The 25523-nt window shown below is 33.2% G+C and overlaps 2 protein-coding genes across 4 annotated transcripts in view; both read left to right on the plus strand.

Annotated features, from left to right (window-relative positions):
• Positions 1–996: 996 nt before the first annotated feature.
• On the plus strand, positions 997–10123 carry LOC129417139 (uncharacterized). The gene is made up of 5 exons (XM_055171613.2): positions 997–1215; positions 6427–6526; positions 6645–7324; positions 7461–7581; positions 8949–10123. Exons 1-5 carry the CDS (start codon positions 1147–1149, stop codon positions 9110–9112), a joined length of 1134 nt encoding a protein of 377 aa, XP_055027588.2. The 5' UTR covers positions 997–1146; the 3' UTR covers positions 9113–10123.
• A 3364-nt stretch (positions 10124–13487) lies between these two features.
• tfb1m (transcription factor B1, mitochondrial) overlaps positions 13488–25523 on the plus strand; it is a 31696-nt gene continuing 19660 nt past the window's right edge. Inside the window, exons 1-6 of one of the 3 annotated variants that reach the window (XM_073869753.1) lie at positions 13488–13809; positions 14468–14616; positions 14701–14855; positions 16212–16320; positions 16695–16846; positions 18214–18333. In XM_073869753.1, coding sequence (XP_073725854.1) covers positions 14487–14616; positions 14701–14855; positions 16212–16320; positions 16695–16846; positions 18214–18333 — 666 coding nt within the window. In that variant the 5' untranslated portion in view covers positions 13488–13809; positions 14468–14486. The other 2 variants (XM_073869755.1, XM_073869754.1) reach the window with 2 other exon arrangements.

Genomic DNA, 25523 nt, shown 5'->3' on the forward strand with positions numbered 1-25523 from the left:
ATTACTTTAATTAAAAAAGCTATTTATTTGCTGTCCTGTTATCATAAGCTTAAATAAAATTATTGAAATATAACTGAAACATTAAAAAGTTGGACTTGATTTGATGAGTCTGGTTGGTTTTATTTGTCAAATCAGCCACAATGCAGAACACATGCTGAAATGCATTTGTGAGATTATTGCACAAGTCAAAAAAACATGCATGAAATTAATAAAATAAACTATACCTGATAAAAATAAATGAGGTATTATGCAGACCGCACATGTAATGTTTATGAATGCCATTGTCCTCAAAATATACAATATATCTCAAAATATCTCTGAATACATTTAAATGCTTTGCCTGAACCTGTTCATGTACCTGACATTACAAGTACTTGTAAATACTCTTGTAAATACTCTTACGAAAATTAAACATGGTTTTACTACAGTTAAAAAACATTGTGGTAAAATAAAAATAGTAGCTAATCAATTCACCAAAAAAAATAAAAATAAAAATGGTTACTACACTTTTAGCACCAATAACCATGGTTAATTTTCGTAAGGATAAATCTGGCTGATTCATATTTCAGCGTTAATACATTTTAGCCACATCAGTTATAATCATTTATTGGTTTATAATTGTAAAACAGTTTTAATTATGTCCTCAGTGGTTTAAATCCCTGGAAAAATCCATTAATGTTTAATAAAAAATATATATATTTAAAAATTAATAAACAGTTCTTGCACCAAAGGATTGTGTATTTATTTTACAAGCTGAAAGTATACAGATTCTAGATCTGGAACTATACGTTTAAAACAAGAATTTCTTCATTAATAAAGAAATTAAACAACCAACAATTATAGTATGCCCTTTTGGGAACAGTTACACGACAACTCAAGTGAATCAATGAATCAGTTTTAATGGACTCGTCAAAACGTTCAGTTCAAAAGAATCGATATGGCAAATGATTTCGGATGTAGCCAAATATGGTCTGTGGGTGGATAAAGTGAACTCACCTTGCTTCCAGCGATAGAAGGTGGGGTTTCTTTTGTAATCAACCTGAACGTGTAGTTACCAGGAAAACTGTGTTAAACTCGTTTTAAGTAGAGGTCGTTTTCCCAAACTCGACTGCTTTTTCAAAACAACAAGTTTTTAAATCAATTAAAATGAAGATATTCTGGAATCCAGCGCTGATTTTAGGTCTGTTCGTGTGGATACCTGCTGTGACGTATTCGGTAAGATCTCATTGTCAGTTAATACAAAATCTTGAAAACAACTGAACCCGGTAGTCTGTCAGTTTGGTTATTAAAATTGCTTATTAACTTACTATTTACTAACGCCTAAAGTCCACGAGGTGTTTTTCTTTCACACCAGCTTGTTAATGTGTGTGCACGTGTGAACGATACTGTGACTAAGAACTTTTTTAAACCTGATCTTATTGTAAGGTAACTTATTGCTTTTTTAAAGGAGTCGGTCGATGGTTGTTCACACGCCATTATGTCTCTCATAGCTGTAGTTTGGCCAATAAATTGGCAGTCAAAGCCAGATTGTTACAGATTCAGTTACTGGCATGCAAATTCTTAAACCACTGGACATCAGTTGTGTTTTTACACTGACATCCTATTGTTTCACCAATCCAACCGTTGAGTTAGTTTCCTGAAGGGTAAGGTTGGGTGATTTAAGACTTATTTGAAAAATAACAAAACTATTAACTAGTTTACTTTAAATGATGGTGAAGCGTTAATATGTTTTATAGATATTGTTATGAGGCCTCTCTTTGGTTTTACAGTAAATTATAAGAACTAGAATACCTTTTGTATACATAATCTTCAGATTATCCTGTTTGATGTGTTTACTAAAGTCTTCCATCATTAATATTCTGATTAAAAACATGTCAGGATTCATGTATTCCTTTCTAAAAATTACAACAAAGCGTTTAAAGGTACCCCGACTATGAAGACTTGTATGCTTTAATACTTTATATTTGCTTTCAACTAGTAAAATTAATTGATAGAAACACATAAAAATATGTTTATTAATTCAAAAACCCCAACATGTAATACTCATTTTAACCTATGGAGGCCGCCACTATGTTTCGCGTTCTGAAATTGATGACGTGTAATGGTTGTTGTGAAATATTACTAGAGTTTGCTATACTGTAGTTTTTCATGTGATAATTTTTTATTTCCCACTTATGTTTGTTTGTTCATTGATCTTCTTTGATCATCTCATTACGTCATGCATAGAGGGTATGCATTGACGTCACTTTTCCACGTGACCACGCCCTGTTGAGTGGCAAACATTCAACAAAATGGCTGGTTTTCATAGCGACTGCTGCGAAAATGCCAGTAAAACTGACTATTATCAGCTTAAATTGAATTTAGTTGGACTTGATAGCAGTGGTGGACATTACTTAGTTACATTAGTTAAATTTTCCAAACATCTGTGCTTTATTAGGGTGTTTGTCTTAGGGAAAATTTAACTTCACCACATTTTAAAGCATTGATTCATACTTTGTATTCTTTTTTTATTTATTTAATACCTAATTACATTAAAATTGTGTACTTTACGTTAATGTACTTAAATATTAAATGTAAAACAAAAACTTATATTTATGAAATGTAATAGAGAAAAAATTATAATAATATGCTTACGTTTTCCAAAGAAAAACACTGATAAAATACAAATACTTGAAAAAATACTTTTAAGTAAAAAGTAAAACCTCTGCTTGATAGTGACCCTAGCAACTTGTCAACCCACCTGTGGTCAGTGGACGTTAGCATGAATGATCAATTTACTTCTCCTTTTGTGTTTTTTGGCAGTCTGTAAAACGATAGCTCCGAATTCTTGTTAATCTGTTAGTACAGTCTATCGCACAACAGTTTTTTCCCATTTAGACGCGTTTTCACTGTGTTTTCTGATTTCACACTTTACACACATTCTGTCGCTCTGTCTTTTGCCACTCAGTGGGCATAACCGCAGTCACTTTCGCCGAAGGTGATTTCATGTGCATACCCTCTATAGTGATGAAAAACAAAATGGCAGCCTCCAACTAAAAATATATTTTTAAATTTATTAAAACGATGACATTTGTACTATTTTCATTTTCACATTCATATTGCCAATCTCACTGTTAATCTATTAACTCTTTCCCTGCCAGTGTTTTTAAAAAAAGTTGCCAGCCAGCGCCAGCATTTTTCATGATTTTCACAAAAGTTTATGCCTTCCAGAAAAAGTTCATCTTTAAATATATAAACAAACAATATATCAAATAAAAGAACAGACCCTCTGCTTTAAAAAAACGTTTCATCCTACCTTTATTAATTCTCTTTTTATTACCTCTCAGGTATGGTTTCTTCAAAAACACCCAATTTTGTGCAAAAAGCTGAGATAATTCCATTTTTGTGAGGGACTTTTGATAGAAATCAGATGCAGAGCGATCTTTAAAACATAAACAGAGTTCCTTCTATTTCACGTGAGGTGTTACTTCCGGTTTGTACAAGTTGCGGAAGTGCGCCACCTGATGGATAATAGAAATTTTCGTCATTGGCAGGGAAGTGTTTTCTCTTAATTGACGAGTTATCTCGTCAATGGCGAGGAAAGAGTTAAACATACATGTGTTTATAACTGGGGTACCTATTAAAGAAATTGAAAATTTCCTGAGATAAATGTACTGGTCCCAAAACATTCACATACATGGGGTTAGTTATCCATTTAGGTGACGGTCTGTTAAGGAGACAGTCTTCATCTCTGTGAGGTAAAGATAGGTGCCAGGCCGCATACTTTTGTGAATGTAATTGCTGACAATCTTCTAAAAACAGATTTGATTGATGTGGCTCCTGATGAGCATGCTGACATAACAAGAGATTAATATCTACGAGTAGTTTTGCTTTAAGGGGTTTTCCCCTGCATGTAAGGTTTAACTTTATTGTTTTCGTCTAAGACTATACGAATATCTGAAAACTTGAAAATCTCACCTATTATTTATTGTTAAAGGTTTTGTTCACTCCAAAATAAAGAGTTTATCCTAAATCACTTACCCCCGTGTCGTTCCAAACCCGTAAGTCCTTTGATCGTCTTTGGAACACATTTTTAGATATTTTTGATGAAAACCAGGAGGCGGCTTGTGTGACTGTCCCTCAGACTGCTATTACAGCCCAGAAAAGAATGAAAGACAACGGCAAAAAAGTCCATGTGCCATGAATATTATGAGGCGATGAGAACACTTGTGCACAATGAAAACAAAACAAACAACTTTATTCAACAATTTGTTTTCATCATTGGTGCGTTTTTCAAGCTCACTACAAAAGCTTTAATTCCCACACCAGGATGAAAAACCCCAAAAATAAAACTGACTGACTGGGCATAGATGCACTTCTCCACCTTAAAATAGCCATAGTAACGCCTGGCTGTCTACCTTTAGATGATTTATTAGATAAATATTTTACTTATCATAGGATTGTTGTTTAATTGTTTAATAAAATGTGTAAAGTCTTGCATTGACCTGGGAAAAAAGCCCGGAGGTAGCAGCTCAAAAGCAGATTAGTTTATTTTTGTTATGCCCGCTGTGGCACATCCGATCTTTGTGTTATTGTGTATGTTTAGGCCAGACAGGTTTGTAGCTATCTGTATCCAAGGTTGTGCTTTTGTTTGTTGATGGTATATGATTTCATTAACCAATGTTAACAGTTCAATCAATCATGCAGCAATGACCTGATGTGAGAGATTCTTTCTTTGTTTTAATCATTTAGCTACTGTATTGTTAATCACAGTGCTGTTGTATTTCTAAAAACATTAGTATTGAGGACTCAAGCATTGTCGTTGATCACTGGATTAATGCCCATTGTGAGAGTAAATTTGTTAATGGTAGACTGATACCACACCCAGTGTGCTGTTTGTTTTGGCTTGGTTAAACTAACGTTGCGTCTACAGATGAGCATTGTATCATCTCGTTCCCAGGCTGTTTACTTAAAATTCCTTAATGTTCCAGAGTTTTCATTTATTTTGGTCAATTGTTCCTTCGATTTTATCAAATATTTTGCTAACTTCTTATGGTTACATTGCATAGTACTGGAGGACAGATTGGAAATGTATGGTATAGAAAGCTTGACTGAAATTTTGATATGATCTGCTGTAATTTATAGATTTGGGCACATTCTGTACGACATCAAGACTTTTATTCTTTTATTGAGTAACAATACATAAATCTTGATTTATTTTTATTAGAGATGCACCGAAATGAAATATTTCCACCAGTATAATTATTTAGACGGATATCTGGCGATACCGATAGATTGGTGGTTATATTAAGTTGCACTAACTAAACTCTGACGATTAAATTTTCTGAATGTTATTCATTCATAATGACCATTAACATTAAACATGAAACTAGTAATGTTTACATTTTCTATACACAGAGCTCAAATTCATTGCATTTTTCTGTTCTCTTTTGATTGACAGGATAAATTGTCCATGATCTCCGATGCCGATTATTGGCTGATATATTGGTGCATCTTTTAAAAACATTTGATGGTGCTTTGTAGGGCTGGGTATTGATTCGATTTCGATTCATAAGCTATTGGATCAATTCAATCCTCAGTTCGATTCTGATTCTCGGACCGATTTTTATACTCGATTCTCGATTCAACTCATTGAATATAGATTTAATACAAATACTTTATTTATTTAAAAAAAAATGTGAAAAATAAGTTGGTAATGTGCGTAATTAATAACAAAAATTTAGAGCCACCAACCTGTATATTACACTTTTTTATTTTAGGTACACTTGGGTACATTAAAACAGATCCATCTCTAATTTTCAAATGCATACAATTATGTTAAATGCAATAAAATTTTGATGCAAAATGAAAAATGTATGCTGAAAAAAGTCAAAACAGTCGCATTTCTTGATCAAACAGGATCACGTTATTTCATTAAAAAAATTGATTTGTGGCCTTTGATAATCGATTTTTAATTGAACACGTAAAAAAAAGATTAGTCAAAAAATCTATTTTTTTGCCCAACCCTTTTGCTTTTTTTAAAACATGACCAACCCCTAAGTGTCATTGAATTAATTTAAGCTTCTCCTAAATTTGCTACAGTTTCGTTTGCTATCTAGGTATCATACCAATATATTAGGGCTAAAGTCATATTGCAATATTTTTTAAATTATAGTTTAATAAATTATGTATAGTTTAGGTTATTGCCCATAGCAGAGATACTGGGGTGATGCTTTCTTTTTCAAAAAGGATATGTGAAACATGCATGTTGGTTATATAATTTTGTTTTTAAATATATTTTAATGTAAACTTACAAGAAACTTTCCGTCCATTTGCAACCCTAACCTCAATATATCCAGATAGATATAAATCTGGAAATCAAGCAGCAGCATACCCCTATATGTTTTAGGAATACGGTTCAAGGTTTCTCTCTTTTTCTCTCAACAGTATTCTTCACAAGCACCTGAGGATCAGGACACATCAGGAGATTATGAGTCCTCAGGGTCAGATGATGATGAGTCCTCAGGGTCAGGAATGGAAATATACGGTAACCATGATACCTAAACTGTACCTCTTTAATTCAAATTCCCACCTTTAAATTTTACCTTCTTAATACAGTTTACCGTAATGCTTTAATGACAATAATGTATGTTTTACAATCACAGTACCTATCCGGTTTTCCGATCCTGTGATGACTAAAGAGCAGACTACGAAAGTGCCAGTTACCACAGCTTCACAATCAACCTTGCCGACCACAACCATTTCCTCGGTGGATGTTGTTGTTATCGAGAAAGAAACTACAACTGTTAGTCTTGTGGATCCAGAAACGACAACCATTTTGATCGAGAAAGGCTTTGTACCTGCTGTAGAAGAGGACTACACTACAAAAGCAGTTGATACAGAAGACAACAGACCCACAGTTTCAGTAAAGGTCATTGATAAAAAAACAACTGTTCCTCATATGGAGACTGTGCCTGTGCAGACGACAACCATTTCCTCGGTGGATGTTGTTGTTATCGAGAAAGAAACTACAACTGTTAATCTTTTGGATCCAGAAACGACAACTATTTTGATCGAGAAAGGCTTTGTACCTGCTGTAGAAGAGGACTACACTACAAAAGCAGTTGATACAGAAGACAACAAACCCACAGTTTCAGTAAAGGTCATTGATATAAAAACAACTGTTGCTCATATGGAGACAGTGCCCGTGCAGACGACAAAAAAAGCTGTGGTTGTGACGCATCCTGAACCTGAAGCGACTACAATGACCACCACTGCTTTTATGACTACAGCAAGTAGAAATGACAATCCCAGGTTCACAGATACTGTTTTTACAGAAAAAACAGTAAGTAGAACTGGCTTCATCTTATCAATACACTTTCATGGAATTTGTTTTGTTTTTGTTGTTGTCTTTCAGTTTGGAAGACAATAACGTTTTTGGTTGAGGATCTTTTCTTAAACAAACACTTTTCTTTTTTCAGGAATCTGACTTTGATTTCGAAGATATTATACCTAGAAAAATAGTGCCTGTTAATGCACCTGGAGAAATAGGTGCTTCATCAGGGAATGACAGCTTTCTGGAGAGAAAAGAAGTTCTTGCATGTAAGTTTATGCGCAGATGTGTGCATTACCCCTGTCATTTTATATTTAGTGATTTTGTTTGCCATTTAATTTATTGTTAACTTCTGAACTTTTCCAAGGTTTTTATCGTAATATATAAACGTAATCCATTGCACACACAAAATTAAAAATACACTTGGAAGATTTTACTACTTTCAGTTCATTTTAGAAAAAATCTTATTTGACCATGAGAATAAAGTTGTAATATTTTAAAATAAGAATAAAGTTATTATATTTCAAGAATAATGTCAACGTTTAAGAGAACAAAGACGTAAGATTATGAGAATAAAGTCGTAATATTTTAAAATGACAAGAATAAAGTTATTATATTTCAATAATAAAGTCAACATTACGAAAATCAAGATGTAGCAATACGAGAATAAAGTCATAATATTTTAAAATAACAAGAATAAAGTTATTATATTTCAACAATAAAGTCAACATGATAAATATTAAGACGTAGCAATATGAGACTAAAGTTGTAATATTTTAAAATAACAAGAATAAAGTTATTATATTTCAAGAATACAGTTAGTCTTACAAAAATCAAGAGGTAGAAATACGAGAATAAAGCTGTAATTTGTACATTAATGTGTTAATGAAGTCATAATTTTGTAAATGTGTTTATTTTGACTTTTTTCAAAAATCTTGCATTATAATGACATTGATCTCAAGTTTTTATTAAAATTTGTAGAACTTTCTCTTGTATGCATGTGCACATTATTTAAACAGTAAATGGTTTTGTCCGTGTTCTTTTTTTAACACTTTTTTTTATTAATTTCTCCACACTTTTAGAAGGAATAGTCTACCTAAAATTACAATTGTTTTATTATTAATCAACACTGATTTCATTTCAAACCCATAGGCTGTTTTTTTTTGTCAGTGGAATACAAAATTTGATTTTTATTTTATTTGCGAATCTTCATGCGGCTCAAGTGCCTTACCTGTCAAGATTAATAAAGTTCCTTTAAAACATTTAAGTTCTTTGAAGCCTTACAATAGTTTTTCAAGAACAGACTTTAAGTCATCATTCAATAAAAACATATATATTTTTTAAAACAAATGCAAATTCAAACTTTGAGATGTCCACCAAGATGTTTTTTTCTGAGATTTCAGTCTGTTCCTTACCCAATGCTACTGTAATACTTGGGTCGACTTTTAAAACATCTTTTATGAAAAAGATCTGCTTAAAAATTACTAAAATTTTCACATTTATGGTCCTCAGAAAAAAATTCCCAGCATATGGGCGAGGGCTAGTAAATAATTTTCTTTATTTGATGAACTTTAGCACAATCACTTTTAGCTAAATAAAATATCAAAATAACTTCTTTATTTTTTTTTATCCTTAGGTGTCATAGCCGGTGGTGTGGTGGGTCTAATCTTTTCTGTCATGCTGGTCAGCCTAATGGTTTACAGAATGAAGAAAAAGGATGAGGGGAGCTATGCGTTACAAGATATGCCACAACCTTATGTCTACCAAAAAGCTCCGAAACAGGAAGAATTCTTTGCATAAAAGACTTAAAGACACTCGTCATGACAGAGTAGGCTGCTTTTCTTTGGTCTATCTTTTTAAAATGTTTTTATACACTCAAAACACAGCATTTATATATCTTACGTGTGTGTATGTAATGTGTTGTGTATGTTGTTAATACACCTGTTGTTTTAAATAATGAATTTATGCAGCATTTTCATCTACCAAACATCTTATTGACTTTGTTTAGTGTCAAATTACTGCTGGTTTGAGGAAATGTGAATTTGTAAGGTTTTTGTTTTGTACTAATCTGCTTCCAGTCGTTGAAGTTGTTTCTTTCAATTCCTTTGATGTTCAAGTTTTTAGGTCTTGGGATTTTTTTGAATTGTTTCTTTTCTAAGGTTTTTTTAAGAGCACAAGTAAGGCTGTGTAAAGATTTTTTTATGCTGCTATATAGGACAATCGGGTATATTTTTGTTAAACAAATTTCTATTTATTAATCGCAGTGGAAGTTCAGTATTACTTAAATGTTCACATGCCAGTCACTATCAGAAGAATCACAAACATATTGTACAGTAGCATTGGTTGGTATCAGCAATGCATGCAAATTTACTTGGAAGTCCCATGTTTAGCTAGTATTTGCCCTGCTATTAAAACCCTCTTACAGTCAGTATGCATGTTTACAGCATTAAACATTAGTTTCAATCCCAGACTTTAAGTGATTCGTAGTGACTGAGCACACTTCCAACATGTACTTACTTGTACATTACAACAAGACGAAGTTGTAAAAATGACGTCGTTCCCTTTTGAACATCCACTGCTATAAACTCCAGGTTCAAAGTCCGCTAAGGAGAAACCAACTACACACTGTTGTAAACTTTCAAAAAGGACTTCCTTTTATTTTTGTAAATTATTTTTTGTACTAAAATGTAACCATTTCAAACCAAAATAAAATGCAGCGGAAGCCAGTGAACTCTGGAAAGTGTACAGAAAGCAAGATTAAACTTTATTTTTTGTTTTATTACAAAAATACAAAATATATATGTAAATGTGTCTGTGTGTGTAAATGAATATTTGTTTTATGCATTACAGCTCAACATATCAAACACAATTCATAATCCAGTTAACATTTACCGTCCAATCTTATATGCAAATTCAGATTTTTTTAAACTTTAAAAGCATGCCAGTAGGGTAAAGTAATTGATGCTGTTTAAATGGTGAAGTTACTTGCAAAATCCTTACTTTGGAACATTTTAGGCAAAGCCTAAAAGTTTTAAACACTGTGGGGTGGTTTCCAGGACAGGGTTTAGATCAAGGATGGGCAACTTCAGTCCTGGAGGGCCCTAAACTCTGCAGGACACCGGCCCTCCAGGACCGAAGTTGCCCTGGTTTAGATAAATCCAGTACCAGGCCTTGGTTATATATTAGGACATTGCAGTAGTTTTTATACCTTACGAAAAACAATACACGTGTGCATCCTGAGACAAAACAATGGCACTGATATATGTTAAGATATGTCAGGTCAAGGTGTTTTTGTGTTTTAAAGGCGGCTCAAACAGGCATTTGAGTCTGGGACCAGAATAAGCCCTGTTCGGGAAAATATTATTCAATCTGTATATTTAAAGGGATGATACTTTTGGCATCAGTCCTTCACCCCAACTCCTTTATTCTCAATGAGATTATTTTATAAAATTTCATAGGTGTGCAATAATTAAGCTTCTACCTTAAGGTCAGCAATTGAAGTTATTTCAACATTATTTCTGTTAAGACTTGTTGGACAGGTAAACTCATTAACTTTTATTTTCCGTGTAGCATGTTTAAACTGAATGTCTTTTTATTACAAATTATAATAGCTTCTTAAGTATTTAAGTGATATACGGTATTGAAAAATGTGCAACATTTTAGTAATTGGTTATGTCCAACTTTTGCTGAAAATACATGCTGGCAATTTATCCAAAACCCAATGCTTCCATGTTTTCCTATTCTGATCTCTAAACACTAATGGAGTAAAACAAATCCTAGATTTTATGTAATGTATAAATACCTGCTACACATCAAAATCAAGTCTCTACTATCAGGTTGTGTATATTCTCCTTTCTTCTGCTATGGAGTTTGTAGTTGGTGTCTTTCTGCACTCGTAACAACCCCGAGTGACTCAAGGTTACTTGTGTAAATATGTAATTACACACAAAAATTAAACGATTTACAGAACACAGCTTGTGTTTATCATGAGCGTGTCATGTTCCTCTAAAAAGCCTATCCCTCTTTAGTCATGCTTATTCATTCTGCGGGAAAGCAATCTTTCCATTCACGTAAATGACAAGAAGGGACTTGACAGTGGGGTAAACTGAAGATTTGTATTAGTCACACTTCAATCTGACAAGCTGAAGCTGGTGAAACGCCAAACCCCTCACATGTGACTCATTTAATACCAGACGCCTTCCTCAGCAACTTCAGCTACATTTTTCAGCTTTCATTTTTTATTGAACTTTGAAAATTCAGAATTACACAAATGGGCAAGTCCACATAACATCACAGATTTTCATATACTGTACAAAAAATGAAAAAGGCATCACAAACATAGATTAAATTCATTTAAAAGAGAAACATTTTTCTTGGCTTTTTTGTTCTTTACAAACATTATAGATTCTAAATATACTTTAAAGGCTGTTTGATGAGCAAAATTGGGTTCTGAGTTACTCCATTTGATCTGGTGAATATAATATTTCCCTAATAGCAAACACATAGCAAATGGAAAAGTCATATTAATTTGAATGCAGTACAACTGAACACAAATTAAAGTTTAGATTTCAATTCAATTTAACACTTAAAAACTTTGACATCTTATACTAAAAGAAGGAAGAGCAGGGACATTCATAGAATAAGTGCTTTTTTGGTGTGTAATATATGTATTATTCCAGATAAAAAAAGAAAGTTATGTTTAAAGATCAAACACCACGTCAAAAGAACTTGCCTGTGAAAATTAAATAATTTAAGAGGTATTTTGTTTACTTCTAAACTATATCTGAGAAAAAAAATGAATACCAACAAGTTGTTCAAATAAATAGTTCGGGAAAATGTTCAATATACAACAATTATTTTTAACAAATCTTTTTAGTCAGTTTATTTCATATTAAATCTCCCTGATCCTGTGGATTGCATATTATACTTTCTTTAAATAATGAGGTTTGTTTTTCGCAATAAAATCATATAACAACCTGTCAAACTCTTTTGTAAATGTCTTGGCTACAAATAAAGCTTGGGAGTTATTTATGCTGACCTTAAAAAAACCTTCAGATTTGGATAATAAAACACAACCATAAATGGAAAAATCTCTTTGTAATCAGGAGTTAAACTTTCTTTTTGTTAGTATATGGGATAAAAATTAAGAGAAGTGTGTGACTCACCTTTACAAAGTTTTATACCAATTGTATATGACTACCTCTTTAACAGGAGCATGTGACCTACTGGTCTGACAGGAAAAACTTTACAAGTACATAAACATCTTTAGGCTAGATTTATTTTCTTGCATACTGAACAAAAGTTTACATTTTATGTTAATATCTGCCTTTATTTAATTTAGTCATTTTCAAACAGAGGCGGACACTACTTGAGTACTAATTTTCCAAGCATTTGTGCTTTATCAGAGTGTTTTGGGGAAAAAAAATCTTTACTAAAAAATGTTCACTACATTCTAAGCATAGAATCATACTGTGTATTCCTTTTATATTGCATTTTAAAATTGATTTATTACCTAATTACATAAAAATTGTGTACTTTTACTTCCTTAAGTAAAAGTACAAAAGTACTTTTTACTTAAGTAAAATAAAAAAAAAAAATAGATGTTTAATATACTTAAATATTAAATAAATCAAAAACTTGAAATTATGAAATGAAATATAGTAAAAATTATGATAATATGCTTTGAAATGTATGTTTTCCAAAGAAAAACACTAATAAAATACGAATACATGAAAATTTACTTTTATGTAGAAAGTAAAAATACTTCAGTAGTGTCTGCCTCTGTTTGCAAACCAAGAAATTTCTTTCATCCACTTGTGACTGAGCAAATGCTATTTTTTTACATTTTGTCTACACATTTGCTGTCTTTTCTGTTTGTATCTTAATAAACAAAATGAAAAATAATATGGATAATCATTAAAACTTCCTTTGACAAAGCTGGTGATGGCGTCAGTAGATGTTCCTCTTTCATGCACACGCGTTCGTGGACTTATCATAATTTAAAATCAAAGCCTGATTTAGCAGAGAAAGTTGATGTTCAGCATTATGGTACCACAAGTATACCTTGTTACATTAGTTTGATTCGAAACTAATCCTGTAAGAGAGTTTATTCAACTAGTTTTACTGTACATGCGCCGGTGAGCAAACTTTTATTTTGAAAGATAAACGACTTTTACTCTAGCAACTACAGTAAAGTGGACCAGCGCCAAGTTCATGGCTTTAGTCCCAGGGAACACAAATACATCTTAAAGATTAACTTGATTGCACTTTAGGTTTGAATTTAAAGGTCTGCCAAAATGTTTATCTTATTACATTTCTGTTAAATGATAGCGGAAGTTGCATGTTACGACAGCAGTGTTGAAAAGATCCGGGCTGAGGCTATTTTCAAGGGCAATGGAAGCCCCGCCCCTATATACGTGATTGGTCATCGTCTTTATTCTAGACACCTCATTGGAGGAATAAACTCTGTCGTCAGGATAACAACAGGAAAAGCTCTGGTGAGAAAACGTGTTGTCTAGTGTGACTTTTGTAAGCGCTTTTTGTGCGAAAACATACCTTTTATTAAAGATAGATGTTGTTTTTTATATTTTGGCTTTTTAAGAAGTCACTGTTAAAGACCCTTGGTGAATTCCTCAGACAGGAGCGAGTCCATGTGGCTTGTTTATAAGCAAAGTAGTGTTTATTTTTATTTCTAGGTTTGATTTCATTAAAGTAAATGTATATAATTTTTGTTGGAGTAATTTATCTAACGTTATATAAAAACCCCGCATTGATATTCATATTTTCTACTGTTTTACTAAATAGTGTTTATTGAGTCTAGTTGTTGGTATTTACATATAAAATCAAATGAATAATATATTCAGCATTCTTTGTTCGATATTAAATCGTTAAACGAATAAGATCACACATGTAATATATATTATATATCATTTACGATTTTTTCACAAATGTCAGCACCAGACCAACACCAGAGTACCTGCAGTTTAGAGTATGAAACACCAGGTGTCGCTAATTTGTCACAGTTATCCTCCTAGTCTGAGACTTTCACTAACTCATGTAAGCACTTGTGATGTTTAAATCATTGCTTTAAATCACCAAGTAAAGTTAAATGTATTATTTTCATTAGTGCTATCACCTTTGTACCTCTCTTTGTAGTTCATGTAACTAAAGGAAGATGGCCGTCTCTCAAAAACTGAGCACCTTTCGGTTACCTCCTTTGCCGACCATTGGTGAAATCATCAAACTTTATAATCTAAGAGCAGAGAAGCAGCTTTCCCAAAACTTCCTCTTAGATATGAGACTTACAGATAAGTCCAACTGTGTCTTATTCTGTATCTTATTTGAGCATTGAATAGAAATCATGACTTTAAAAACATCCTTATATCTTTCAGATAAGATTGCCAGACAGGCGGGACACTTACAGGACACGCATGTGTGTGAAGTGGGTCCTGGACCGGGAGGTCTCACCAGATCTATACTTAAAGCTGGGGCTGCAGATGTATTCGTGGTGGAGAAAGATAAACGCTTTATTCCTGGATTACAGGTTGGCATATATTTATGCATGCACAACCAGTTAAACTGGTTAACTGATAATCTTTTTTAAGGAGCTTTATCTATTATTGTAAAATTTAAGAGGATTAAAGTAAAGGGCAATGTGATCTCATCATGAACCCTTATTGAATAAACAGCTCTTTATATGACATTTATAATGGCCTGTGGCTGTATTTGAGTGTTTATGTTATTTGAGCGTGCATTAGTGTTGTTAAGGGCATATGGGCTATTGCACAGAGTTAATTTCCAGTTGCATGTTGTAACTCGTCAAAATTGAAGTTCATTTTTTATCCTTTTGTAACACTAAATCTAAAACACTGAGTTTTTAGCATAGATTTAGCAAACACATGAAATATAGCTGCATTAAATATGTGCTATTAGCATGAAGATACTGAGAAAATTTCAGTGATTTACCAAAATTTTACGTCAAAGACATAATATAGGTAACAGGACTGAACATTAAGATTGACATTCCCAGTCATTGCATCAATATCATAAAATATAAAGAAAGGAAAAAATTAGAAAAGTACGGGGGAAATGACTAAAATGGGCATTTTATCTAAAATAATATGACTTTTTCATTGGTAAAAATATTTAGAGCAAAATGGGATATGGACCCACACAAAATGCAAAAAAATAAAGATATCTTAAGAAATGTATGCTTTATATTCTATACTATATTTATATTTATATTATATAATTATATTATATTATATATTTATATTTATATTTATATACTCTGGAACAGTTTACCACCTCATTATTATTATTATTATTATTATTATTATTATTATATTTAAAGAAAAAGTATAGAGATAGAGAGCAGGTATGGATAAAAAATGCTGTTTTTCAGTGTTAGTAATGTTTTAAATTGTATAGTTTAAATTTGGTGTTAGGTCATTATGAAATGATAAATACATTTTATCATCATAAAATGTATTTCAGAGACAATTTTCTTGCATTTTTGATACATATAGGGGCGGTTTCCCAGACAGGGATTAGCTTAAGCCAGAACTAATCCTTAGTTAAATTAGGATATTTAAGTCATTTTTAATAGCATAATTTATAAATAAACATTACTGGTGTGCTAGTGATATATTTTAAGATATGTCAGATCAAGTTGTTTTCGGTCAAGACAACCATAACATTTAAGTTAGTCTGGGACTTGTTTTAAGCCCTGTCTGGAAAACCGCCCCTACATGTCCTGACCTGGGGACAGAAATGGCACAGATTCGGTGGAATGGCTCAAATATATTTTTATCAGTAAATTATTTTGTGCCCCTTGGTCAATGATTTATATCTAACCTAAAGTTTTTAAAGTTGTTTTGATCTTTTTTTGCATGTTCAGCTTTTGTCCGAGGCTGCCCCGGGTAGACTGAGAATAGCACACGGAGATATTCTCACGTACAGACTTGACAAAGCGTTTCCAGACAAGATAGCCAAGACATGGGAAGATGGTAAACAATGCAAGAAATCACAAATACAGTACATTAAATAAGTTAAATATAAAATGCATGTACTGTACATATACACATTCAAATAAAGTTTCAAGTTAAATATGCACTTCTGCATGTTCACCTTGCATTCATTGAATCATGTGAATGTATGCACAGTATCATCTTTGTGTTTATAACATCCTTATTATGTATTGACTGATCTCTAACTAATTTTTTTTCTTTTGTTAATTTATATTTTGTCTATTGTTATTAGAAGCTTCTTTAAGGCCTAATTTAGCAAAGGGTATACTGAATATTCTCATCTGACGGTGCCTGTATAAATGTCTACATAAATGTGATGGGTTGTTTAATGTATGGTTGTTTGTGTGTTTCAGTACCACCCAATTTGCACATCATTGGAAATCTGCCCTTTAGTGTGTCAACCCCTCTTATTATAAAGTGGCTGGAGCAGATGTCTAACAGAAGCGGACCCTTTGTGTTTGGTCGTACGAGACTCACGTTGACCTTCCAGAAAGAAGTTGCTGAAGTAAGTGTTATTCTTTTGGTGGACCAGTTCAGAAAAATACAGATTAAGCTGTCCAACAGCAGTCAACAACTAGTAGTTTTGAATAGAAATAAAGTGAGATTAGTATGATACTGACTGTCATTTTTCAGATTTGTTTACAGAGGGGATATCATAAAAAAATCAAAATGTATGAAAAATACAGTAACAGTTTTATATTAAACTTTTCACCAATTAATTTGGTTTGGTTTGTTAGGATAGGACAATATTTGGCCGATATTCAACTATTTAAAAATCTGGAATTTAAGGGGCCAAAAATGCAACATATTAAGAAAATCACTTTTATAGTTTTTCAAATTAAGTCCTTATATATTGAGAACAATAGATATATTTTAAATTTACGGTAGGAAATGTACAAAAAATATCTTCATGAAACATGATCTTTACGCAATATCCTAATTTTTGTCATAAAAAAATAGATAATTTTGACCCAAACTATGTATTGTTGGCTCTTGCTACAAATAAATGTATGAATCTTATGACTGGTTTCGTGGTCCAGGGTCACAAATAAGCTATAAGAATGACTCCTTTCATGCTTAATTAGCACAATTTGGATGTCAGACAGGTTCAAACCGCAAACACATGACTGTATTTACATACATTCGGATGTTTTTATCCAAAGCAGCTTACAAATGAGAGAGCATTTAACATTTTGCCTAAACAAGGCTTAAAGAGAAAGTTTAACCAAAACTTAAACTTTAATATTATTTAAGTACCCTATGTCTTTCTATTTTTCTTCCGAACCCAAACCGATTTCTAAAAAATTAGTTGTTTTGCGTGGGTAAATAATGACAAAGTTTTAATTTTGGGGCCAACTGTCTCTTTAAAGGTGCAATATGGGACTTTTAGTGGCATCTAGTGGTAAGACTGTGAATTGCAACCAACAGCTCAGTCCACAGCTCACCCCTCATTTTTTAAATGCATAGTAAAGCTACAGTAGCCGCCACAGGACAAATATGTCATCGTCTGAGACAATGTAGTAATAAAATGCTTTCTATAGAGCAGTTTGTCCGTTTAGGGCTACTGTAGAAACATGACGGCAACTTTTATGTTAGGAGACCCGCGGTGTATGTAGATAAAAACATCTCATTCTAAGGTAATTAAAACAATACAGTTTATTTTGTAGGGTCTTTATACACCACTGATAATGTACATTTGATCTTTTAGCAGACGCTTTTATCCAAAAGGACTTACAAAGATTAAAAAACATAATATAGTTGTATGTATTATATTGCATTTTTGTCAAGACATCCTTCTGAGAGTCCCACATTGCACCTTTAAAACGAAAAAAAAAAAATTCATGTCTTTCTTCATTTCTCTTTTTATTCTAGAGGTTAACAGCAAGCACAGGAAGCCGCCAACGTAGCCGTCTGTCGGTCATGGCTCAATATCTCTGCAATGTCAAAAACTGTTTTACCATCCCTGGACGAGCCTTTGTTCCCAAACCAGACGTAAGTCTTTTGTGTCTTCCTCCTGCCAATTATTATCGGTTATGTGAACAAATGTAGGTGTTAACTTATTTGTAGAGTACATAATAATTGCCTTGGATATGAATTGAGATATGATGATGCTTATGGCATGATGCCCGCAGGTCATTGGCATTTCGTTTATTTGTACCACATGAGAATAACCTCACTCCTGTACTAGATTGCTGGGTTATTAGGGAATGTCAGGGATTTGTGGGTAAGAAAGTGTTTCCCACACAAAAGTCTCCCCCTCCTCTGTAAATATTTCATTCAGCTGGAGTGCTTGGTATTGAAGAAGAGAAGAAAGGAAAGTCGGACGAATTTTCCCAGATTAAAAGGCATTTATGATTATTTTATCACACACTCAGGATTTTATACCAGAGGCTTCTTTTTATTGTTTTGCACAATTTTGAAACATCAGACTTGAAATGATTTGAAGATGCACAGTAGACGTACTTGAGGAAATAAAGACCTGTATGGTTTTCAAAAAGTACAACTGAGCGAACACTTGTGTGCAGGATGTGACATTGCTATTCTGCGTCCACTTTATTTATTCCAGGTGTGTAACAATACATCCATATGGATCGATGCATGGATCAAATGATGTAATGCATCAATGCCACAAGCAAAATATCGATACCTAATATTGATATCTACACATTTCTGCCCAAGCACGCATTTTCGTTTATTGACAGTACTGACCAGGGGCGTAGCCACGAGGGGGCCTGGGTGGGCCTTGGCCCCCTCATTTACATGTCCGCTCCCTCATATTTCCAATTGCTTGAAATAAAATAAGAAAATGTCGATTTCTTAGTCTGATTGACAGCTGTTTTCAAACTTGATTGGATTAGCTCATGTCACGTGTTGTTGTGCGTAACTTATGCTGTCATCTTTGCATGAGAGTTCATATGAGTTGCCCCCTCATTTTAAGATGGGACCCTCCAAAAATAAAATTCTAGCTACGCCCCTGGTACTGACGCAGATAATTTTGTGTCTGTTGTCGGGCGCTAAATATCAATGAATCAATCCAAATAAATGTTTTCAGGTATCAGCAAACATCGTACCACTGGCTAAGAGCATCGATCGTATCATGACAAGATGTCTGTTTTACATCCCTAATTCATTCGTTCCTTTAAAATTTAATTTTGTTTAGTTTTTTTAAATCGTGTTCCTTATGAAAACGTTTTTTTTTTTTAATATAAATCTAGGTTTGTTGGTTAACCTTTTTATTACTCCGGTCTCTAAAATGCTAAATTCTGATTGGCCCGTCACAACATTCCAAGGTTAATTCTTTTCAGATAACTACCACTCAAAACTCACTGTAACCCAGATGCTGCAAATAATTTTGACAGGTACAGTTTAATATTATACACAAATTAAATATTTGAACGTCTTATCTTAAAACCAGAAGTAAACAAGTTTCCCTCGTGGTTAGTCTGCATTTGTTGAAAATGTGCAAATAAAATATATCAAATCAATATTTAAAGGTGGGGTGCATGATCTCTAAAAGCCAATGTTGACATTTGAAATCACCTTCTTTTGATAGACCCGCCCTACACATATGCAACCCAGGGAACGATGTCAGTTAGTAAACACACCTCTTGATGCTGATTGGCTACAAGTGTGTTTTGATACTCGGCCCAACTTCCTTTTCCAATGTGTTTTTCAAAAATCATGCACCCCACCTTTAATGTTCCTAACCTTACTTATGAGGTAAATAGCCGTGCAATAAGCATGATAATGTACCGTCAGCAGGTTGTTATTGCAAATAAGCTCATTCAAGACTATACATAATTCCTTATATGAAGTTAATTGGGAACATTCATTCTGCAGCAATGAATTCCAGATGGTTTTTATTCATTAAACTTCACAGTTAATACATCAATATTATGTGGCTTAGAGGTTTGTTGAAAGGTAACATTTGTATAGTTTGTCAAATATCTTTTTGTGCTATGTACATCAATTTGACCTCAAATTATGTGACTTAAGTGCAAATGCGTTACGTAGATAACTATGTAAGTTTTTGACTGTAATAATGCTTACATACCAAGTTCAGGGACCTGTTTCTCCAAAAAACAATGCTAGCCAGTGCATTCCATGTTCGAATGTCTGTTTTTGTTTTGGTTTGTGTGATTCTGCCCACTGCCAGTTTACCAGTTGTGCCCGGTTGCCAGATTGTGACAAGCACAGCTGCATACAGAACGAACACCAGACTTTGTTAAAGGGGTTATATCATGAAAATCAGACTTTTTCCATGTTTAAGTGCTAAAATTTGTCTCCCTTTGTGATGTCAGAAGGGGATAATACCGCCCCTTTATCTGCACCTACCAACCACGGCACTGGCATTTATTGCAGAGATCAACTAATTTGTATTTTAAAGGACACACCCAAAAACGGCACATTTTTGCTCACACCTAAGTGGCCATTTTAACATGCTATAATAAATGATGATGTGCGGTATTTTGAGCTAGAACATCACATACGTACTCTGGGGACACCAAAGATTTATTTAACATCTTAAAAAAGTCTTGTGAAATGTCCGCTTTAGGCAATATGCAAGGAAAATAATAAATTCAGCTCCAGAATGTGGTTTAGAAGAGTTTGGGGCTTTGCCTTCGGCATAACCGGCAAACTTCCTGTTATGTGTCATTTTGGATGATGCATCCTCTGGAGGTCAGAAAATGTCAATATTTATGAGGAATAACATTTTATTTTATTATGGTTACCTAATTGAAACTTAGCAAGCTAAATTGGTGCAAAGAACTCTGTACATGGACATTGTGCAAGTTAATGGGATTTATTGAAGGTTCAGGCAAAAGTAAGTTGCCACACATGGTGTATAATACACAGCCTTCTGTTATGCTCTCGTCAAATTAATCGGATTAGAGAAGTGAATATTGTGCAGCTGGTAATTAGCAGCAACTTGTTTACTCTGTTTAGTGTACAGCAAAAATTGCAATGCACTAGATTCACGTTATGGCTCGAATTAAAGGGGACATCATGAAAATCTGACTTTTTCCATATTTAAGTGCTATAATTGGGTTCCAAGTGCTTCTATCAACCTAGAAAATGTAAAAAAACAACCCAGTATCTTAGTTTTGGTTAACCATTCTCAGCAAGATTGTGAAAAAATAGAAAATGCGAATTGCTCCCTTTGTGATGTCAAAAGGGGATCTTATTATAATAATACAGCCCATTAATTTGCACTTTAAAACCACCGCACCGCCATTTAGTGCATAGACAGAGAGAAAGAGGGAAAATTATTGACAGCACAATTGAGTTTCAATTTCAACAAACCACCATTTTGGCGATCAATGTTTGCATTTCATCAGCTCATTTGCATTTAAAGGGACACACCCAAAAACGGCACATTTTTGCTCACACCTATATGGGTGATTCTCACGAAAACTTGGTTTTAAAAATGTCAAGCATGAAAATGTAAAAATTGCTTAAATTTCCTTTTTTCCCCACCAGACATTGAAAAACAAAGTCTGGAGTAAATGGGAACATTAATTTAAAAACTTTTACTTATCATTTAACACTTTTTGTAACATAATTTAAAAAATGAGTCCTAAAAAATCTCATTACCGCAACAGTCAGAAAACATCAACACTGACATATTTTTAAAATGACATGACAAACCTGAAAGAAAATAATTTGGAGATTCTGCACATGCATTTAAAATCAAAGTATTATGCTTCTATTAATTAAATTAACATTTAATAAGCATCTGTTGCGGTAATGATAATCAAAATGTCGTGTAAGCATTCTGACAAGACAATATTTCAAATTAACTGTAAAAAAATGATCTTACCTGGTAGCCATCTTGAAGTAACTGGTCCATGTGCTTGGTCACTCAAAATCAAACTTTATTATAAATTCTGTATGTGTGCTTAAACTGCTCTCAAAAAGTGTTGCGGAGGATGAGCACATCAGGCATGGACACATCATTTCCCTAATTTTTCTTCATTATTATTATACATGAATATTCAGTAAATATTTTTTCTGTCATCTAAAGTAGTCTAGCAAAACATCCATTTATTTTTTTTCTTAATATTTTTGTGTTAATTTGATTAAATTACAACATAACGCATGTTCAAACACAGCCGGACACATTGCGGTAATGAGAATTTCAGCAGAAAATGAGATAAAATTTACAATTATAAATTCTTATGTTGAAATCACACATTATGCAAGGTAGAACACAGTATTGTGTTAATTCTGATGTTTTTTAATGTTACTATATTACACATTTTAAAGCTAAAATCATTAGTGCCGTGGTGTTTCAATGGTTTCGTGAGAATCACCCATATAGTGGCAATTTAAACATGCTATAATAAATTATCTATGGGGTATTTTGAGCTAAAACTTCAAATACACACTTCACAAAACATTTATTTTACATTTTAAAAAAAGGCCCCTTTAATAGTATCAGGATTTCCCTACAAAATCCCTGTAAATGGTCAGGGGGAATTATAGCTGCGGCATAAAACAGAGTTGTTCTATTTACTGTATAATTGTGAATGTTAGTTCATATCTGCACGCCACAAGGGGTCTGGGGTTTTATTTATTTATTCATTTATTAAAATCTGGCTTGTGTGCCCGCTGCAAGGCACTAATTTGTGTCGCATCGAGTGACTTTGGTTGTCCTTGAAAGCTCGTGTCCACGATGATTGGCCGTAGGTTGTAATAGCCTCAAGCCCACGTTGCACTTGGTATCCTCTGTTCTCACCGATCGCCCCCATCCTGCGAATCATAAAGTACTTACCTACTACAGTACATGCCCACACACCGAGTGACTCATTTAAACAATAGTTTTCAATTCTTGCCTATTTGTCTCATTCAGATGCAGCACAAATCAAATGTGCTCGCCCACATACGGGTGTCTGCTATAATTACATTCATTGAGTCATCTCAAAGAGTGCAATTATTTTATCTCTCATCATTAGATGCGAAAGTGGTTCAGTAACCCCCACATCTTCCCAAAACAGGGAACACTGCGCTTGACTTCTGTCCCCTGAGCTGATACATCAGCAGACATGCAGCTGCTACTGCAGTGTCCTTCCCACATACAAAGGATAGAAAAGCTAGCGAGCGGGAGACAGCTTGAGGATAGGATCATGACAGAGATTGATCTAAAACGAGTACCTCAAGCAGATGTTTGTCTAGATATTAATAGTTATGGCTGTGCTAGATCCCTCTACAGTTTTTAAGATGACCATACACATGTGGTTTCTACATGGACAGATTGATTTCTTCAAAACAAACATGCCAAATAAATATTTCAACTATTTGTGACCCTTTCTAATAATCTAATGATGAGATTTGGAGCATCAAAGTTTGATTTCAGTCATTGACATGATCTTACTATGTAATATTAAATATATTAAGGTTATTTTTCAAAAAAGAACTTTAGTAAAAAATGAAAATAAGCATTGATCCTGGAACAAAAAAACAGAAATATATAAAAGGAAATTCCAAAAATGATAGACACTTTTTTTTATGTATGCTTGAACATTTTGATTGTTTTTGCATGAGATAACATAATATCAAATTTAATTGTTGCATCTGCAAACTATGATATGACTTTCTGATAACTAGCTTCACTTTTATGACCGATTATTGTAATTATTTAACTAACAGGTCCTAAAATCAAAAGTTGAATTGGTCACATATTCTCCTCCTTCTATATAGTATTTGAAATAAAGTTTTTTTTTTAAATTACTAAAAACAAATTATTGCAATGTGCCACGCTCATTTTTCTGGTTTCACAGACAAGGCTTAAGGTTAGTCCTAGATTAAAACACGTTTGAGTCATCTCAACTAAAAAATTGCACGGACACATCTTAAATATATTAATTTTTCTCAATATACACACCAGTAACATCTTTTTCTAAGGCATTTTTATAAAAGATGCTTAAACATCTTCATTTAACTAAGGCTTAGTCCTGGCTTTAGCTAAGCCTTGTCTATGAAACCAAGCCATTGTATTTAAATTAGGAATGGTATACTTATTGCAATTCAATGGCACAAAATTAAAATGGCACTTATTCGACTCAAAACGTCCTGAAAATAAAGGATAAAAATATAAATATAATTTAAAAAAAATGTATCTGGTGCAACACGTTGGCTTTGAAAGTTGTCCTCTATATAATGCATTTTAAGATAAGGACTTTCATTGAACTCATTCCTATCTTCACGTTTCACCATGGGACCATCAGAGAAAATGAAAATGAGCTCGAATTTGGTATAAAGAGTGCTCCATTTTAATAAATGAGGTCAAATAATGTCAATGAAGGTTATTAAATGAGTCAGAAAGCCTACAGTCTTACTTTAAATACACAATCATTCCAAGGTTAAATCTAATATTATCACAAAAAATATGAAGTCATTTAGATTATTGCCAGAGGACATAGTAGTTTGATTTAAATGTTTTTGTTTTGATGCGAGATATTTAAGATTTTGTGGTTACACTGAACAATAAGGTTGTATTTGTTGGCATTAGCTAACATGAAATATCAATGAACAATACTTCTACAAAATGCATTACTCTTTGTATATGTTTATTTTATCATTTAATATATTTATAAAATCAAACATTGTAAAATTAGTTATACTACAGGGCTGTTGAATGCTTTATTCTGATTGGTTGAGAAATGTTCCACAGGTATGCATTATTTTTAGATAAATGCACACCTGACCTGTCAAATGTCTTAAAATAACCATAACCGTGGTATAAGTGAAACAATTGAATCGTGCCGCATGACCACCTTGGGGTGTGCATTACTTTTGAATAATATAACAGCCCAACCTGTCATTAATTATTCCTTACCTAATGCACCATGAACTAACACGAAAAACTGTATTAACATTAAGTAAGGAATAATTGATGACGGGCCGTTGAATTATAAAAAAATAATGCACACCCAAGGTGGTTATGCAGCACAATGCAAATCGGAGTGTGCATTATTTTCGAATAATTCAAAGGACCAGAGTCAATTATTCTGCTTATACCACGGTTACCAGAAACATGGTACCTATTTTTAAGACATTTGAAAAGTTAGGTGTGCGGTTATCGTAAAATAATGCGTACTCATGGAACATTTCTCAACCAATAAAAATACAGCATTCAACAGACACATGGTATAACAAGAATTACTACATGTTGAAGAACG

This window comes from Misgurnus anguillicaudatus, chromosome 7, assembly GCF_027580225.2.
Source record: "Misgurnus anguillicaudatus chromosome 7, ASM2758022v2, whole genome shotgun sequence".
Lineage (NCBI taxonomy): Eukaryota > Metazoa > Chordata > Actinopteri > Cypriniformes > Cobitidae > Misgurnus > Misgurnus anguillicaudatus.